The sequence below is a fragment of the Acanthochromis polyacanthus genome, chromosome 21 (genome assembly GCF_021347895.1).
Source record: "Acanthochromis polyacanthus isolate Apoly-LR-REF ecotype Palm Island chromosome 21, KAUST_Apoly_ChrSc, whole genome shotgun sequence".
Classification (NCBI taxonomy): domain Eukaryota; kingdom Metazoa; phylum Chordata; class Actinopteri; family Pomacentridae; genus Acanthochromis; species Acanthochromis polyacanthus.
In genome coordinates, this window is record NC_067133.1 from 19744059 (window position 1) to 19763149 (window position 19091).

The following is a 19091-nucleotide window of genomic DNA, read 5'->3' on the forward strand; positions in this document are numbered from 1 at the left end:
GGTACTCAAACATCCATTTTTATTTTGATATCAGGTAAGCAAGAAAGTTACCTGAGTGAAACTTAAATACAAAAAGCATATGGTGTAAAGTTTTTCTTTTCTTTTTTGGAATATAGTCATTGGTGAAACACAGTGTCATGTCCGAGGAGCTGCAAAGAAGCGATTGATGAAGATGGAGTTGAAGTTGAGTCTGGCAGGTGGAGCCACTCTATTCTCTATGTGGTCTATTGCCACCTGTGCGGTTCCCCCTCCTGATCCACCCACTGCACCCCCAATAAAACCATAAAGAACCATCCCTCCCGGTCCTTCTATAGACCCAACCAGTGCACCCAGAACCGCCCCCACAACGAAACCAGTCCCCAGTCCTCTTGCCAGGGAAGTTCTGACCCAACTGTTGTCGATCTCTGCCTTGGCTCGGATCTCTGCGCTGATATTGGCAGTATAGGCATCCTTCTGGAAAAACAGATCCTCCTCCACGTATTGCTTTTCCATCTCATCCCATGCCTTCTCTATCTCTGCTGCCTTCTGCTTCCTGAGCCGCTTTTCCTCCTTCATCACGCTGTCCTCTGCCTTCTGGAAAGTGGTGCTGGAGAAGCAGGCCCCCGCTAAAGAGGCAACCATCCACTCTATCTTCTGCAGCAGCTCTCTCTCCTGGCTTCGGTCTCTCCAGTTCTTCATGAAGATGTGAAAGCGCCCGCTGTACTTCTCGATGAGTTCTCTCAGATACCAGTCTCTCTTCCGCACTCTGTCTTCAAGGGCAGCTCCCTCCAGATTACCTTCATAGGCCAGTAGAACCATGGAGTGTCGAAGGCACTGCCTCCCAAAGCGTTCCTTCATCAGTCGAGCGGTGTTAAAGTCGTTCAGGGAGATATCCTCCATATCAAAAGCAACCAGAAAGGCATGTGGACCAGGAATGCACAAGCACTTAGACCTTCTCAGCTCCATCTTCCTCTTGGCCTGAGATATATCCTTGTCATAGATGTTTGGTGCATTGATCACCACCACTCGTCTACCAGCCAGCTCTCCAGTGCTCTTCATGCTGCCAGAAATGCTGGTGACATCTTTGGGAAACTCCTGTCTTCCAAGTATGGCATTGGTTAGTAGGAACTGCGAGGGTCCGCTGCTACCGACCACCATGAGCCTCAGTTCTGTAGAAGATGCTGCGAAAATGCATTTAGAGGCACATTTTATTTTCATATTACATATGACTTTTTTTAGGTAGATGCTACTGACAACTGTCAACAATACCAGCTCCATCTGAACTGATTTAAACTACATGGCCGATCAATGGATCCCCGTTGGGTGCTCTTGTGGCATTATGTAACTGTTTGCACAACTGCAACATGGTGTTCCTACCAGTGCAATAAAGTTTTTATGGATGTGTGAGATGCAGATAATGTTTTAGAGAGTCAGGTTTATTATATGGGTCTGCATTTATGACTTATTCAGTATCTTGCTGGGTACTTTTTGTTCAATTACCAATTGATGTTGCACAGAGCTGTTAAAATTTGCATCATTGCCCAAGGCCAATTTACATTTAGAGGCAATAATATATATCTTATTGTATCTTATCTTATCTCATCTTAGTGTCAGCAACAAACTAGAATGCGAAAATTAATGGGCATTTGTTCACACCTATAATGTATACAAAATGTAAGCAAAAAAGTAAGAATGAATTTCATTTTCTCTCTTTTAAGGGACTGGAAGGGGTTCTTTTTTGCTCACTCTTTGTATATATTGTATTTCTGTGCATGCATGTGCACAATTGATGCATCCATTTTTAAAATTCTTCATGCTTTGCATTATTGTGTTATATATGACAAAATATCTTATATCTTTACATAACTAACGCGCTATTATGATATATTGGGGAAGTATTGCAGTTTTTGGCTTTCTTTGTTTGTTTGTTAGATAGACAAATTAGCTTTTTCTTTTCTTTTCTTTGTTTCTTTTTATTTGTGGAAATCTAAAGTTCAATCCCCATTCCTCCACTTCAGTAACTTTCACACAGCTCCATATCTGACAAAGCTTTTTATAGACCACCTTTGTAATGTGAGTAAAGTTCAAGCTGGTAATATTTGCAACACTTAAACAATAAATCTCACAGCTTACCTTTCTTCCTCTTCTCCATTTGGCAGATTTGCAGCACAGATTCACTCGCTTATTGCGAATCGTTGGAGAGTTTGCACCTTCTTAGTCTCCCATAGTCTGAAGCATCTCTACAGCACTGTGTAGCAGTTTCCCAACATGTTTGTATGTATTCAGTGAAAACATCTCCCTATGTGCCTCTCCTCTCTCTCTCTCTGTGCCTCTGCTGATTATATAATTAGATGCCAGAATTAATATTTAGCGGAAAATGTCCTCAGGGACACAAGCTGGCAGTGTGTGTGTTCAAATTTATTGACATCTCCATCTAAATGCTTTATTTATAGCTAAATAAATGACTGTGTGTTGTCTCATTGTGGAAGCAACACATGGAAGAGTGAGAGCAGTTATATACACTCACCAACCACTTTATTAGGTACACCTGTTCAATTGCTTGTAAACACAATCAGCCAATCACATGGCGGCAAATCAATGCATTTAGGCATGTAGACGTGGTCGAGACAACTTGCTGAAGTTCAAACAGAGCATCAGAATGGGGAAGAAAGACGATTTAAGGGACTTTGAACATGGCATGGTTGTTAGTGCCAGACAGGCTGGTCTGAGCATCTCACAAACTGCTGATCTACTGGGATTTTCATTCACAACCATCTCTAGAGTTTACAGAGAATTGTCCCAAAAAGAGAAAATATCCATTGAGCAGCAGCTGTCTGGATGAAAATGACTTGTTGATGTGAGAGATCAAAGGAGAATGGACAGCGTAGTCTGGTTCCAGATGATAGAAAAGCAACAGTAACTTAAATAACCACTCACTACAACCAAGGAATGCAGAATGCCATCTTTGAACCCACAGCACGTCCAACCTTGAAGAACAATGCCTACAGCAGCAGAAGACCAGACCGGGTGAGACTTCTGTCAGCTAAGAACAGGAACCTGAGGCTACAATTTGTACAGGCTCATCAAAATTTTACAATAGAAGAGTGGAAAAAAGTTGCCTGGTCTGATGAGTCTCCATTTCAGCTGTGACATTCTGATGGTCAGAATTTGGCAATAAACAGCATGAAAGCATGGATCCTTCCTGCCTTATATCAGCGGTTTAGGCTAGTGATGGTGTTGTAATGGTGTGGGGGATAATTTCTTGACACACTTTGGGCCCCTTAGTACCAACTGAGCATCATTTAAATGCCACAGCCCACCTGAGTATTGTTGCTGACCATGCCCATCCCTTTATGACCACAGTCTGCCATCTTCTGATGGCTATTCCATCAGGATAATCCACCATGTCACAAAGCTCAAATCATCTCAAACTGGTTTCTTGAACATGACAATGAGTTCGCTGTACTTCAATGGCCTCCACAGTCACCAGATCTCAATCCAATAGAACCTCTGTGATGTGGTGGAATGGGAGATTGGCGTCGTGGATGTGCAGCCGACGAATCTGCAGCAACTGTGTGACGCTATCATGTGAATATGAACCAAAATCTTTGAGGGATGTTTCCAACTCCTTGTTGAAAGTATGCCACCAAGAATTAAGGCAGTTCTGAAGACAAAAGGGAGTCCAACTTTTTACTAACACTTTAGGACGTTGACTGGTCCATTCCTCCACTTACACAAGTTACATCAAATAAGTGATTTTTGTGTCCAACACAGCCACAAACTCTGCAAACAAGATCTGTGTTCACTTTAATATGTCTTAGACTGATGAAAACTTTCAATTACCTGTGAACCAGACCAGTAAATTATTTCATCACCCTATGTATGATATTTGTTTTGCTTCTCTAATGAAAGAAACCCTCGAAAGAGACATTAAATGAATCCTACATGGTCATTTCACTGCATCAGACTCTGTTTTTTCTGCGTTCTGGGGAATCAATACCTCATTAAATTAGTTTGATCCTGTCTGAGTGCAGTGCAAATTTACACCCCAAATATAGATTTGTGTCTTTACGTACTGTCAATGTAACAACATTCAGAAAGACCTGCTGATGTTTGGCTCAGCATGTTAAAGTCAGTATTTAGATGTGCACATATGCTTTATGGTCAAGAATGTTTGTGTAATAGAAATACTAGGGACATAAATTACTTCTTGCATTTATTAAAGTCTAATTTGCTGCTTATATTCTTTCTATAGATATGTATCCTGTATGTGTTTGATATGAATAAATTAAAAATTGCTTTTAATAAATTAATTGTTCAAAAGATTGAAGAAACTGAAAATTAAAGTTCTCTAATTTGGTGCCTAACAAAGAGGTAATTCACTTGAATTTTAAAAAAGACAATATTTCTTGCTTTATTGAAAAGCAGAGTTAAGCCATGTCGAAGAGGTTTGGTTAGATTTGCCACTCAAATGGACACCTTAAGGTGCACCATTTACAAAGTATTTTTTTGTTCTCCTACATAGAATTTGTTTAGTCACGGTCTTATATTTTTAGGTATATCAGTAGAAAGGAAATAATTGTTTAGAATTTTAGTGACTCCAGTGGCTTCTGAAATGTAAACTGTTGCCATGGTTTTCTGATGTTTTTGTTGGAAATACGTGCAAAACTGCAGAAAAGGTTAACTTATCTTTAACTAACTGAGCTAATTACTCTGTCACACCTGCCCTTAGTTTGCAAAACACACTTTTATTGTAGCAAGCCTTGCACAGCAGACATTTGTGGACCTGGAGATCACAGCTTTACTGTGGTAAAACAGCGCTCCTGTGCGGACAAACTGTGAACACACAAAGAGGAAACCGCATTATATACTTCCTGGATTTGGAGTGACATCACAGACACGGGAAACAGTGAAAACAAACGGCATGACGTGACGCTGTTTTTGGCGTTACTTGTTGTAGAAACTGATTAAAATTGCTGCTTCAACGATGGACACAGACGCTGCAGCGCAAGAGTTGAGGTGACGCGTTCTGACAACAAACGTGCGCCAGGACGCACAAACACTCAGAATGTTCAAACTCACATGTCGTGCAGCTGGTCGTGTTCTCTCTCCTGGCCTGCGCTGTTTCTCCAGAGGAGTGACTGAAGATGCATCTGAATGGGCACAATCTCCACATCTCACAGAGCAGGCATCTCTCTATGTACACGTAAGCTGGCTGTGGTCTCTACATTCAGTATTTTTACGCACAAAAAGGCGCATCTGTAAATGAATATCATTCACACATCTACCCAAGTTATACTATCTTTGTCTTTTCTGGAATAATTTTGGGGCATCATTCCTTCATTTTCTGTTAAGATTGTGTGATGTTTTCTCTTAAAACCCTTCCTTCTCTCTCAAACATGCCCCTGCTCTTATATAAATCTGCTGTGTCACTGCTGAAAGCTACTTACACTGCTTTATACTGCTGCAAATGTGTCTCAGCATGGAGACGTAATATACATGCAGCCACACAAACTTTCTGTACTTCAGTTTGAGTTCGTCTCCAAGAGATCAGACTGCTTTTATGCACTTGCCTAACTTCTGATCTTAGATTTGTGCGCTGGCTCTCTGATCTTTATGACACAAGTGCCCAGCCAACAGAATGCCAGCAATCATGTTGGCAAATGAATTGTCACCACCTCCTTGCTGGTGCACTCACTTTTTTTTTTTTTTTTTTTACAGAATCCCTCAGGTTGTCCATTTTATTGTTTTTTGCTCACAGTGTGGCATTACTAAGCTTTTTCATAACATTTTAAATCCAAGCATATTATCATGAATTTTCCAAAAATATGTCTTTACCAGCTACAGTGATTGTACCATTGAAATAAAAATGCTTATTTGAGGTCTTGGTAAAATAAGTAAAGGGATGCTGTAGAACAACCTGTTAGACAGAAAGTGAAGTCCATACACTCACTGGCCACTTTATTATTACACCTTGCTAGTTAAAGATTCATCATGGAATGGAGAGCTGACAAATCTACAGCAACTACACGATGTCATCATGTCGATATGGACCAAAATCTCTGAGGAACGTTTCCAACACCTTGTTAAAACTATGCCACTGCTGCTCACTGGATATTTTCTCTGTTGGGCCCATGCTCTGTAAACCCTAGAGATGGTTGTGGTGAAACTCCCAGTAGATCAGCAGTTTGTGAAATAGTCAGACCAGCCTGTCTGGCACCAACAACCATGCCACGTTCGAAGTCGCTTAAATCCTCTTTCTTCCCCATTCTGATGCTCTGTTTGAACTTCAGCAAGTTGTCTCAACCACGTCTAATTGCCTAAATGAACTGAGTTGTGGCCATGTGATTGGTGATATTTGTGTTTACAAGCAATTAAACAGGTATACCTCATAAAGTGGCTGGTGAATGTACGCTCAACAAAAATATAAAGGCAACACTTTTGTTTTTACTCCCATTTTTTATGAGATGATCTGAAACATACACAATATCACCATTTCTCTCAAATATTGTTCACAAATCTGCCTAAATCTGTGACAGTGAGCACTTCTCCTTTGCTGAGATAATCCATCCCACCTCACAGGTGTGCCATATCAAGATGCTGATTAGACACCATGATTAGTGCACAGGTGTGCCTTATGGGCTCGACACATGGGGAGCGACAGTTGAGGGGGAAATGCGAAAGTCATCGCAACAGGAGATAAATTCAACACACGGTGCGTGGCAGCGGCGACACACGTCGCGCTGTGCAAAAGCACAGGTCAGTGAGCGAAACCCTCGCTGATTGGTTGAAGCTCCAGGCGACAGCGACAAAAGTTGAACGTTTTTCAACTTTCTTGTATCGCGTCGCAAGCCAGCGGGTGCACGTCTACGTGAACGCGTGTGAAATTTCACATGCACAAATGTCGCCGTCGCGTTGTTGGGAGGACACAACAGCCATAGAAAATGAATGGAGCGCGACTGTTGTCGCCTGCCGTTTGTTGAGCCCAAGAATGCCCACAATAAAAGGCCACTCTGAAAGGTGCAGTTTTGTTTTATTTTTTATTGGAGGGGTCCGTATACGCCGATCCAGAGCATCCCAAACATGCTCAATGGGTGACATGTCCGGTGAATATGCTGGCCATGCAAGAACTGGGCCGTTTTCAACTTCCAAGAATTGTGTACAGATCCTATCCTCCTGCAACATGAGGTGATGTTCTTGGATGTATGGCACAACGATGGGCCTCAGGATCTCGTCACGGTATCTCTGTGCATTCAAAATGCCATCAATAAAATGCACCTGTGTTCTTCGTCCATAACAGACGCCTGCCCATACCGTAACCCCACCGCCACCATGGGCCACTCCATCCACAACATTGTCATCAGAAAACCGCTCACCCACATGACGCCACACATGCTGTCTGCCATCTGCCCTGAACAGTGTAAACCGGGATTCATCCGTGAAGAGAACACCTCTCCAACGTGCCAGATGCTGAAAAGAAACCTGGGAATGAGGAAGAAGAGGAAGTTGAAGCAGAAGAGTATGATGAAGAGGATATTGAAGAGGAAAACGACTACATTGACAGTTATTTCGACAATGGCGAAGATTTTGCTGCAGACAGTGATGACAATATGGACGGTGAAGCAACATACTGAGACAATGCGACTCAGCCGTTGAAACTCAAGCGAGCGCGCACTGTGGAATTAAACCACCATTGTGTGTTTTTTTCTGTTGGTTAACTATTGTAGATACATTGGGAGTACTGTTTGAGCATTGTGTGGGCATTTGCCCACTCAAGTCGGTTACGACGACGAACTGGAGTCAGGTCGAGACCCTGATGAGGACGACGAGCATGCAGATGAGCTTCCCTGAGACGGTTTCTGACAGTTTGTGCAGAAATTCTTTGCTTATGCAAACCGATTGTTTCAGCAGCTGTCCGAGTGGCTGGTCTCAGATGATCTTGGAGGTGAACATGCTGGATGTGGAGGTCCTGGGCTGGTGAGGTTACATGTGGTCTGCGGTTGTGAGGCTGGTTGGATGTACTGCCAAATTCTCTGAAACGCCTTTGGAGACGGCTTATGGTAGAGAAATGAACATTCAATACACGAGCAACAGCTCTGGTTGGCATTCCTGCTGTCAGCATGCCAATTACACGCTCCCTCAAATCTTGCCACATCTGTGGCATTGTGCTGTGTGATAAAACTGCACATTTCAGAGTGGCCTTTTATTGTGGACTGTGCACTAATCATGGTGTCTAATCAACATCTTGGTATGGCACACCTGTGAGGTGGGATGGATGATCTCAGCAAAGGAGAAGTGCTCACTATCACAGATTTAGACAGATTTGTGAACAATATTTGAGAGAAATGGTGATATTGTGTATGTGGAAAAAGTTTTAGATCTTTGAGTTCATCTCAAAAAATGGGAGCAAAAACAAAAGTGTTGCATTTATATTTTTGTTGAGTGTATTTATATTGATCAATTATTGATACATTTAAGGCGTTACTGTGATTCTGATGCAGCCACCTCTTTCTGTCGTCACTGTGGTCTCTGAAATGTCTTTCAAGCGGCAAAAACTGAACAAGAAATACAGGATGTTGCCACGAACTGAGAAATGAGCTTCTCTCACAATGGCTAAGGCTACGCTAACAGCTAGTGGCTAAGTTAGAAGGCAGCCATAAATTACTCTGAAACAGAGCCTGGAAAGTGATCATTAATAATGCTATAAGGTATGGACCTTCAGTGGACAATGAAAGTGATACAACAGTGAAAGATTAAGAAAACAGACAGGAATGGCAAGAGAAAAACTGAATTAATCACAGTTGATCTCACATAAATAGAGTAAAGAGTCCTAATTTAATCACTACATATTCAGTTATAGTCACCCTTATTAATGAAGGAGCTTAGTTATGAATGACAGATTCTGTGCTATTGCATGATGTTAAATATTTTATCTTATGTATATCAGTTCCAAATATCGGTCATCGGCCTTTCTTGAGTGTTAGTAATCGGTATTGGTATCAGCCCTAAAATAAAACAAAAACCTATCTGTCGCAAAAAAGCAGCCGAAAGTACAGGACATTTGTGCAGCAAAAGTCATTCAAAATTCCAAATTCTGAACATGAAATGAAGAAATAGTACTGTCAAACTGAAAGACTTGAATAAAGATAGCAAACAAAACCCCTCTGTACTCCTTCTTTCTACAGTGGCCTTATTGTCTCAGGAGGTGCTCCTACTGCAATTTCAACAAGTACATACCCAAAAAGAACAACGACCACATCATGACTAAGTGCCTTCAGTGGGAGACTGACACATTGCTACAGCTCAGCCAAGTAGCTTGGTATATTGATTTTTTTGACCTTCCATTTGAAACCTACTGCTGGAACCAGCAGCCTCCAACTAATTCCCTCCTCGTGCTTTGATTTCATTTGCAGCATCACCTCTGTGTTTTTCGGTGGTGGGACTCCAAGCCTGACTCACCCATCCACCATTGCTGCCATCCTCGAAACTCTTTCCAAGCGAGTGAGACTTTCAGATGAGGCAGAAATCACGCTCGAGGTCAACCCTACTCCTTCGGGGATGTCAAAGCTTGATGATTTCGTCCGAGCTGGGGTGAACCGCTTCTCCATTGGGATTCAGGTAGATACAATCTGTGGAGTCACAGAATATGTGCAATCATTACAGGTTTAGCATCATTTTCATTCTTTTAGTCTTTGCAGGATGAGGATTTGAAAAGTCTGGGAAGGGACCACAGTTCTCAAGAAGCTTTGAAAACTATTGAAGAGGCCAGGAGGCTGTGCCCTGGCAGGGTGTCGGTGGATGTCATGTTCGGACGGCCTAAACAGACAGTTGAATCCTGGGAAAAAGAGTTGTCTGAGCTGTTGAGGGTTTGTGATGACCATGTGTCTCTGTACCAGCTGACTCTGGAGAGAGGCACTCAGCTTTTTAAACAGGTACAATGTGGGGAAGTGACCGTCCCTGCTGAAGACGTGACAGCAGAGATGTACCAGTGTGCTAGGAAGACTCTCCAGCAGCACGGATTTCTGCAGTATGAGGTCTCTAATTTCGCAAGACATGTAAGTTTTTCAGTAGAAAGACATTTCAATGATAATCTAATTTGGAGTTTTTTCCTCCTCACCTGTACGAGCTACTGATTCATTCTCAGAGATTATAGAAAAGGCAAGTTTATTACTTTAATTGAATACTGAAGCATATAATATACAACAATACAAGTTAGAAATTGAACAAATAATCTCAACTGCTGCACTACCCAAGAGCCCTAAACTTAGTAAAAACAAATAGTAACAAACAGAAAAGTATTCAGCTCAGATGTTAGAACTCCTGGAGTTGGTAATAATTCTTAATTTTCTTGAAATTAACCCTTAGGTGCATAAATGGGTGAAGTTGTTTTCTTGCATTATCTCTGTGATGAAAAAATTGTATCTTTTCATTTTCCAGTTATTTATCAAAAAACATCTTTTTAATATCATTGCACTTAAATTTATAAGCTTCCTTTGACACTTTTAAAGAAATTGTATTTTTTGTATTACTACTCCAAGGTCTCGATCACTGATAATATCATACAGCTGGAGGAAAAGAGTGGAAAAATGTCAACAAATTGGATATTGACATTTTGCATTGCTGTTCTGTGCAATATTCTTCTGTCTCAATTATCAAAATATTCAAAATCTATTATATTGTGAAAAATAAACATATTTCAAACTTGAAATCATTCTTGTGTGGACAAAAATATAATACAAACAATAATACAAATGATTATTCTGAACCAAAATGATTTTTTTTTTAAAAAGGCATAAAAACACATTGATTCTTATACAGGTGATTTTTGACCCACTTATGGAAAAGTGTAGGGTCCACTCACTTGTGCATCTAAGGGTTAAAATGTTTTGTTTTGGTATTTGTGGTTCCCACAATAGCCATTATGTGTATTTACATTTAACTATTTCTCTGTGGAGCAGTTTTCTTTGTCAGTAGCATATTGGAGATATAATTGATTGTTCATACACTGTTCAAATAATTCTGAGTGTTAGTTTGGATGGAAAAACATGGTGTGGCTCAAGCTTCTCATTCATGTTAGTTTGAGTAAAAAATTTGGATTCTCTGGACATTTTAAGGTAATGATGGAACGCTAATAGCTTGCCTTGATGGTTTTCAGCTTTTAGTGAAATAGATTTGAAGCATGCAATTATTCAGCCACTAACACTTATAGTCCTGTCAAAGCCCTGCAGATGTAGCCCTCCTCTGCTACTGAGCAGAGAAAATCTAATGAGTGAATGTTTCATATGTATTGTTTGCAAAGTCACGTATTGAAAAAGAAGCAACTACAACCTCTGTGTCAAACACATTAAAAACTAGAAAAGCACTCAGAGAGTGCAGACCTCCGCCAAGGATAGAGAGGAAAACAGGAAACCCATGCAGTAAAGGATCATGAGCTGGAATCAAACCTGCGTCTCTGACACAGTTCTGTTTACAAATCACCTTCTTAACCAGCTGAGCTATCTGAACACCTTGTTCCAATTTGTTGGACGACATACTAACCTATGATGTTTTTGTCATATTTTGGACCACATACTAAAATACTAAAAAATTCAAAGTGATCCAGAATCCAGGATCCTTTCCAGTTTGCCACCAAAATTAAATCAGCTCTTCCTCTTACCATAGTCTACCTCCCCTCCAAATATCATGTGAATCTGCCCAGGTGTTTTTGAGTTATCTTGCTAACAGACAGACAGACGGACAGACAGACACACAAACGCCGGGTATCACATAACCTCCTTGGCGGAGGTAACGAGTCAAATGGTAATGCGCTGTTGAACCTAAAAAAATACTAAAAGTAATTGCAGCTCACCTCCTTTGAAGACTGTAATGTCACTATTTAGTTAATAGTGAGTCAAAATAAAGCTTCATTCCTTCAAAATCCAAATAAATGTACTTTTGAGGCCAGTTATTACTTAACTGCCTAATTACAATAGCTTTTTAGAACCAGTGTGAGTACTTTCCACTCACTTGTATGAAAACAACCGGTTGAAACTAACAGTTCAATCCTAATGTTCACATTGTTTTCTGATGTTTTCACCCTCTTCTCCTGCTATGGTATATTTGTACTAACTGTTCGTCTCGAGACAGTTAACTTCGAATATCATCAGCATTTCATTGAGCATCTGTGGACAATAACATCATGGAACCTGTTGTAAAATCAGCACACCCCTGCCGTGGATGTATTTTGGTTTAAAAGCCAAATAATAATAACGAGGAAATGGAAAAGACAATCAGATTGCTGATTGCTGTTACCTTTGTAGGAATTAGTCATCGACTAAAATGTTGTCATTATGACAGCCCTCCCGCTTCTTTAATTTCGAGTGATGCAGTTGAGCCTTGTGAAGCTTGTTGGCTTTGATTTAGACGTGGGGTCTTCATCAACACTCCGTTAACAAGGCAGATGTCTTCTGTGATTTGCACTGTATTGGCTCATAAGCTCATCCAGAGAAAAATCCCACCAGCACAATGACGCTTTTGTCTGTTCTGTAGAATTCAGTGAGTCACCACAACATGAGCTACTGGAGAGGAAAACAGTACATCGGTGTCGGCCCAGGTAATAACAATAATAGTAATACATTTTATTTATAGGCGCCTTTCAGAGCACCCAAGGACACCATATAGGTAGTATACTCTACTTATTAAAGCTTTAAATCATGTTTGTTGTGTTTGTGGAACTGTATTTTTGTGTGTGGAACAGGAGCACATGGGCGGTTTGTCCCACTCGGGGAGGGTGGAGTTTTTCGGGAAGCCCGGACCCAGACTCTGGAGCCGGACGTGTGGATCCGTGAGGTCCAACAGAGAGGACACGGGACACGGAGGCGGATTCAACTCAGTCATCTTGAACTGTGAGTTGTTGCACTTACACTCAGTGGTGTTGTGTCTTGTAATGGACATATTTAGTAAATCCACAAGAAGACAGCTGCGATTTCCACAAATACTCTGCTCCTGTGAGTGGTGACAATAATGCCTCAGCCAATCCACTGAGTGTAATTTAACACAGTGTTGCTAACAGCGTGGAGATGGTGTTATCTGCTTGTTCTTTCAAACATTCTGTCCTTGTTCAAAGTTATCATTTAGTCCATTTACTCTCCCCGTTCTGTCCTTGAAGTTCATTTATGATACGTGTTTGTTTGACAGATTGCAGGAGGTGCTGGTGATGGGAATGAGAATGACCAGGGGCATTAGTCACAAGGTGAAACACACACGAATAATCAACTCTCATGTCTGTATAACCTTCTCTGTCACTGAACATTATGTCCCAGTATTCAGGTGTTTTTCTTCAATGTAACAATGTTGTTTGGCACCATGTTTTTGTACATGTGCAGCACTGGGAGCTGTTTAGCCCTGAAATGGGCCTCCATGACATCTTTGGTGCATCTATGGATGTCCAAGAGCTGGTGCAGAGTGGACAACTGATTCTTGATGACAGGTGATGTTATTTTCAAGTTGTGGAGTTTTACGTTTAATTGTACTGGCAAAACAAAGAAATTCCGTACGGTCTGGACTAGAAATTACTTTCAGTGTCCATTAATGCTTTCTTTCTTCTGAAAATACCTCTCATAATTTCCCCAAGGTAATTGAAATAACAGTTTAACTTGGCTACTGAGCAAAAATATTAATGCAACACTTTTGTTTTTGCACCCAGTTTTCATGAGTTTAACTCAAAGATCTCAAATATCGTTCACAATATTGTCTAAGTCTCTGTTAGTGAGCACTTTTCCTTTGCTGAAATAATCAATCCACCTCACAGGTGTGGCATATCAAGATGTTGATTAGACAGCATTATTAGTGCACAGGTGTGCCTTAGTCTGGCCACAATAAAAGGCCACTATAAAATGTACAGTTTTATCGCACAGCACAATGCCATAGGCGTCACACGCTTTGAGGGAGTGTACAATTGGCATGCTGGCTGCAGAAATGTCCCCCAGACAATGTTCATTTGTCTACCGTAAGCCGTCTCCAAAGGCATTTCAGAGAATGTGGCAGTACATCCAACCAGCCTCACAACCACAGACCACATGTAACCACACCAGCCCAGGACCTCCACATCAAGCATGTTCACCTCCAAGATGGTCTGAGACCAGCCACTCAGACAGCTGCTAGAACAATCAGTTTGCATGACCAAAGAATTTCTGCAGAAACCGTCCCAGGGAAGCTCATCTGCATGCTTGTTGTCCTCATCGGGGTCTCGACCTGACTCCAGTTCATCATAATAACCAACTTGAGTTGGGAAATGCTCACATTCGATGGTGTCTGGCACGTTGGAGAGGTGTTCTCTTCACGGATGAATCCCGGTTTTCACTGTTCAGGGCAGATGGCAGACAGCGTGTGTGGCGTCGTGTGGATGAGTGGTTTTCTGATGTCAGTGTTGTGGATGGAGTGACCCATGGTGGCGATGGGGTTGTGGTATGTTCAGGCGCTTGCTATGGACATCGAACGCAGGTGCATTTTATTGATGGCATTTTGAATGCACAGAGATACCGTGATGAGATCCTGAGGCCCATTGTTGTGCCATACATCCAAGAACATCATCTCATGTTGCAGCAGGATAATGCACGGCCCCATGTTGCAAGGATCTGTACACAATTCTTGGAAGCTGAAAACGTCTCAGTTCTTGCATGGCCAGCATACTCACCAGTCATGTCACCCATTGAGCATGTTTGGGATGCTGTGGATCAATGTATGTGACAATGTGTTTCAGTTTCTGCCAATATCCAGGAACTTCACAGAGCCATTAAAGAGGAGTGGACCAACATTCCGCAGGCTAGAATCGGCAACCTGATCAACTCTATGGGAAGCAGATGTGTGGCAAATGGTGGTTACTTCAGATACTGTCTAATCAGCATCTTGATATGTTGATATGTGAGGTGGATGGATTGTCTCGGCAAAGGAGAAGTGCTCACTAGTGGAAACTTAGACAAATTTGTGAATAATATTGAGAGAAATAGACCTTTTGTATACATAGAGAAAGTCTAGGATCTTTGAGTTTAGCTCATTAAAAATGGAAACAAAAACAAAAGTGTTGCGATTATATTTTTGTTCAGTGTATAATAAATGATGAACGTCCGCATTTGAGTCACTGGAAACAGGAAAGGTTTGACCCATTTCTGCTCAAATAATTACTAATTTATTAACCAAATAATTGCAGATTCTTTTTGTTGATCAGTTTATCAGTCAATCAAGTAGTTATTTAAACCCTGTGCTTAATCGCATCTTCTGTCCTTTCCAGGGGGCTGTGCTGCTCCTGGGATGGACTGGCCTTACTGGACAGCATACTTCCAACTCTTCTGGTGGAGCTGGAAAGACACTTTCTTCAGAGGCCACACAGAGACCACTCCGTGTTTACTGATGGACAAACAAAGACAACTTCCAGCCCCCAATGACATTAAAGTTATAGCGCAAATACCTTCATAACAAGATTGTTTTTGGGTTTGTATGTGGCTGAAAAAACATGTAAAAGGAGTAAAGACACCACTGCAAATCAGTCTGAAATGTTCTATTTAAATTTAATGTTACACAATTTAGCTTTCGAAATTTTCACTTTTCATTTTAATGCATTTTTCAATACATTGTCTTACCCTTGATTTTGACAGAAGCAAAGCAACACTCCACAGGCTTTTATATTCTAATATTCCAATCTTGTGCGTCACTCTTGAGACCTGGAATATTAGATTTTAATGTATTTTTAAAAGCCTCTGTGTTCTATGTGCAGTGATTGCTAGCACAGAAACATTTCTCGTTAAGCCATTAAACTGTCATCTAAACATGATTATCGCTCTCCCTGTGCACAGGAAATAGTCTGAATTTATGGGGACCTATTCAGTACATCTCTATCGAGAATTCATGTGGTTTTTTTTTTGTTAGTTTTTTCCCCCTGCTTTTAGAAATGCAACCGGAAAAAAAAGCCCTAGGCCTTATTTAAATGGCCACTATGGTCATCACACAAATGACGACAAATGAGGTTTTACCAAGAAAAGATTTGTAGAGCATATTTATTTCAGTCTCAGACGGAGAGTATTATGGCCACAAGCAATAACTGCACGTTTCATCACATATTATTCATAAAATTACCATTTGAATTAATATTAATTTCCTGTCTGACTCTCACTGGAGTCTCTATTCTATTCCAGGAGAAGTCATGGATGTTGGAAGCTTTTATATCTGTAATTTAATAATAATTTTTCCGGAGTTTTCTCAGATCTGTAAAAGAGAGGAAGTAGAGATGATGTGATAATGACAAAGTAATGAAAAAAATCTATATTTAGGTGTTGAAGCTCTAAGGCAGAAACCCCTCCTGGATTTCAGCACTGCTTCTAAACACAAGAAACTAAATTCATATTAGTTCGTTAACGGTCTCAGAGTTATATCATGGGTCATGAAGTACTCCTGTAAGAATAGACTTTAATGATGTAGCATTCAGTGTTACTTGCTGTTATTCAAAGAGGAGTAAAAAGTAGACTCTTCCAATATTTTTATTTATAGTTATTAGCTTAGGAATATTAAAAACTTTTTAAAAATGAACGGTTATTGTGCAGATTTTTACTGTGTTACAGTAATTACAGATAATAGCTAGTAAAGTCACAGAGAAAAGTATTAATTTACATGTTAGCTGTAAAAAAGCAAGCTAGAACTGTAGATAACATCCACACCAAAATCTGCATTTTTAAAAATGGCCAATCATTCTTTTGTCCTGTTTGACTAAACATCTTCTAGCTATTGGTCTTTCTCAACAAGCAGTTGGGTGGTTTGAAAATTATCTTACAAGTGGAACCCGGGCTGTTCAGATAGAGGGCTCTTCCTTGGAGGTATTGCAAGTGAAAAAGGGCGTCCCTCAAGGTTCTCTGCTGGGCCCATTGTTGTTCACTATTTATGTAAATACTCTTGGACAGAATATTCCAAACTTAGCTTTTCATTTCTATGATGATGACACTGAAAGCCTTTCAGTGTTTACAACTTAAGTTTCATAGAGTACAGGAACAACTTTGTCATCTGCAACTTGTTTAAATTCAGACAAAACAGAATGAAAGTTCTTTACTACTTGAAAAACACTGTCTGGAAAAAATGTAACAAGAAATGCTCAACATATTGAGTTGGTTTCTAGATTTAAATGTCTAGGATTTTTAATTGATGACCGTTTTTGGGTTTTTTCGGAGCACTTTCAGTATATGGTAAAAAGACTGAAATTCTTACTAGGATTCTGTTACAGAAACAAGCCTCACTTTTCTTTTTGTGTGAAGCAGATATTGGTAGAAAGAGCCTTTTTTCCTGTTATTGACTATGGAGATATGTTACAGGCTTCTGCCACTTGTCTTACCATGTACCACGGGACACTGAGATTCATTATCACATGCGGCTCCTTACTCACCATTGTGTGCTCTGTTCTGAAGTTAACTGGACATCTTTAGATCCCTAATGTCTCCGTCATTGGTATGTGCTTCTTTACAGAATCATTCTAGGTATTGTTCCTTCCTATTTGTCCTTTTTTCCCCCCAAGGAAACATGGAAGTCACAATCTCTGATCTATGGATACTCTGCAATTTGTCATCCCCAAAGTATAATCTGAACTGGGCAAGAAGGCATTTAGGTTTTTGGCACCTAATACTTGGAATTAATTTCAATCTCAACTTTGGCTTCAAGCCCTTGTTACACTGAATGAACTTAAAGTTCTGGTGAAATCATTATTCTTCTTTGTCTGTGTGCAAATATGAACACATTTTAATGTTGGTAATTTTATCTGTTTATTATTTTTAATGTGATTATTCTGCTGCCATCTTCACCAGGTCTCCCTTGTAAAGGAGATTTCTGATCTCAATGGGACTAACCTGGTTAAATAAATGCTTTAAAAAAAATTACACTTTTTTTTTTTTTACTGTTATTATATCAACAAAGTTATCATTATTTTACAGATATTTGCTGTTATTTGAAAGAAAAAAGTGCATATTCAGGACTGAAAAAATATTTTTTATTAATTGGTACTCTTATTTATTAAAGTGTGATTTCACAGTTTTTTTTCTGTTTTGTTGAATTACAGATATCTAGTAAAATCACAGATGAAGTATTAATTTTCATGTTGATTTGTAATTGTACACAGTTTCCGCCTCAAAGATCTAAATTTCGGCCAATAGCAATTTGTTCTTTTACAGTGTGTGACTGTAATATGACAGTTTTACTGCATTTAAATCAGATTTTAAAACCAATCACTATTTTGCATTTTTTCATCTTTTTCTTTTCAGTATTTCACCATATTTAACATGTTATTTTCAGGGATGCCCTTACTTCCACATTGCCACCGTTATTTATTTATTTATTTGTTCTTTTGTTACAGATAGTTAACTGGTACAATGTGTAAAATTCAAATAGACCTTTCTTTAACACAAATTGCAGCTTTTATTACAAGTACACTCCTCTCTAGTACTTAACCGTTTCTTTACCCTCTCTTGATTCTGGTATCATTTCATTTTCTGTAATTTCAAGTCATCATTATCCACACCGAATATTACAAGTCTTGCCTTTGTTTCTTTTTTAATGCAACCTTTTTTCATCCAAAGATATATAGAGCTATTTATAGATTTGTTACAACCAAGCACTTCTTGGAGCTCTGACAAACAAACTTCCTTAGATGTTTGTCCTTGCATAGCCCTCCTACTCACTCCCACACGATGCTCTCACTACAAGTCATACATGCTATTCTAGTCTATTCTAGTCTTATCTTGTATAATAGAGAACACATATTTGATCTGGTAGTCATCAACCATTATATGATGAGATTATGTATAGTGGTTGTAATTCTGATCACTATCTTATTTGAATAAGAGTATTTAAGTGTTGTACAGATCACATGAGGAAATCTGTCTGACAGGCTGCGGCCTGCTGAGTAAAGAGTTGTAAAAAGTCCATATAGTGTATTGAACTTCATTTCAGTTCAGAGCAAAGAGCCGAGTTTCTAATCAGTGTTCTCTCTCCATGGTGCTGATTTCTCTCCTCTCGCCCTCCTCCTCTCCCTCTTCAAATGATGCTGTGCCTCTGTCTCCTCGGAATAACCATGGTGATACGAGAGTGTGTAGACTGCTGAT

The 19091-nt window shown here is 40.0% G+C and overlaps 2 protein-coding genes across 5 annotated transcripts; one reads left to right on the forward strand and one right to left on the reverse strand.

Annotated features, from left to right (window-relative positions):
• Window positions 1-2: 2 nt before the first annotated feature.
• LOC110965877 (GTPase IMAP family member 4) lies at window positions 3-5186 on the reverse strand. 2 transcript variants are annotated; one of them, XM_022215067.2, is made up of 3 exons: window positions 5062-5186; window positions 2113-4815; window positions 3-1160 (listed from the first exon to the last, which is right to left on the reverse strand). In XM_022215067.2, exons 2-3 carry the CDS (start codon window positions 2129-2131, stop codon window positions 136-138), a joined length of 1044 nt encoding a protein of 347 aa, XP_022070759.1. In that variant the 5' UTR covers window positions 2132-4815; window positions 5062-5186; the 3' UTR covers window positions 3-135. The 2 variants fall into 2 exon arrangements, with proteins under 2 accessions (XP_022070759.1, XP_051797504.1); XM_051941544.1 differs by having other exon boundaries at window positions 3-4815.
• rsad1 (radical S-adenosyl methionine domain containing 1) lies at window positions 4842-18912 on the forward strand. Of its 3 annotated transcripts, none has more exons than XM_022215057.2 (9): window positions 4842-5185; window positions 9165-9298; window positions 9393-9597; window positions 9678-10034; window positions 12508-12571; window positions 12716-12863; window positions 13156-13210; window positions 13344-13447; window positions 15248-18912. In XM_022215057.2, exons 1-9 carry the CDS (start codon window positions 5048-5050, stop codon window positions 15399-15401), a joined length of 1359 nt encoding a protein of 452 aa, XP_022070749.2. In that variant the 5' UTR covers window positions 4842-5047; the 3' UTR covers window positions 15402-18912. The 3 variants fall into 3 exon arrangements, with proteins under 3 accessions (XP_022070749.2, XP_022070748.2, XP_022070750.2); XM_022215056.2 differs by having other exon boundaries at window positions 4844-5185; window positions 9669-10034; XM_022215058.2 differs by lacking the exon at window positions 9165-9298 and having other exon boundaries at window positions 5066-5185; window positions 9669-10034.
• Window positions 18913-19091: the final 179 nt, after the last annotated feature.

Excerpts from the sequence above, each read along its gene's own strand:
- rsad1 (XM_022215056.2), top strand. The coding sequence starts at position 5,048 with ATGTTCAAACTCACATGTCGTGCAGCTGGTCGTGTTCTCTCTCCTGGC. Across the intron at positions 9,598-9,668 it reads GCTTCTCCATTGGGATTCAG|TCTTTGCAGGATGAGGATTT; the intron begins GTAGATACAATC and ends TCATTCTTTTAG. Across the intron at positions 10,035-12,507 it reads TCTCTAATTTCGCAAGACAT|AATTCAGTGAGTCACCACAA; the intron begins GTAAGTTTTTCA and ends TCTGTTCTGTAG.
- LOC110965877 (XM_051941544.1), bottom strand. The coding sequence starts at position 1,257 with ATGGAGCTGGTATTGTTGACAGTTGTCAGTAGCATCTACCTAAAAAAA.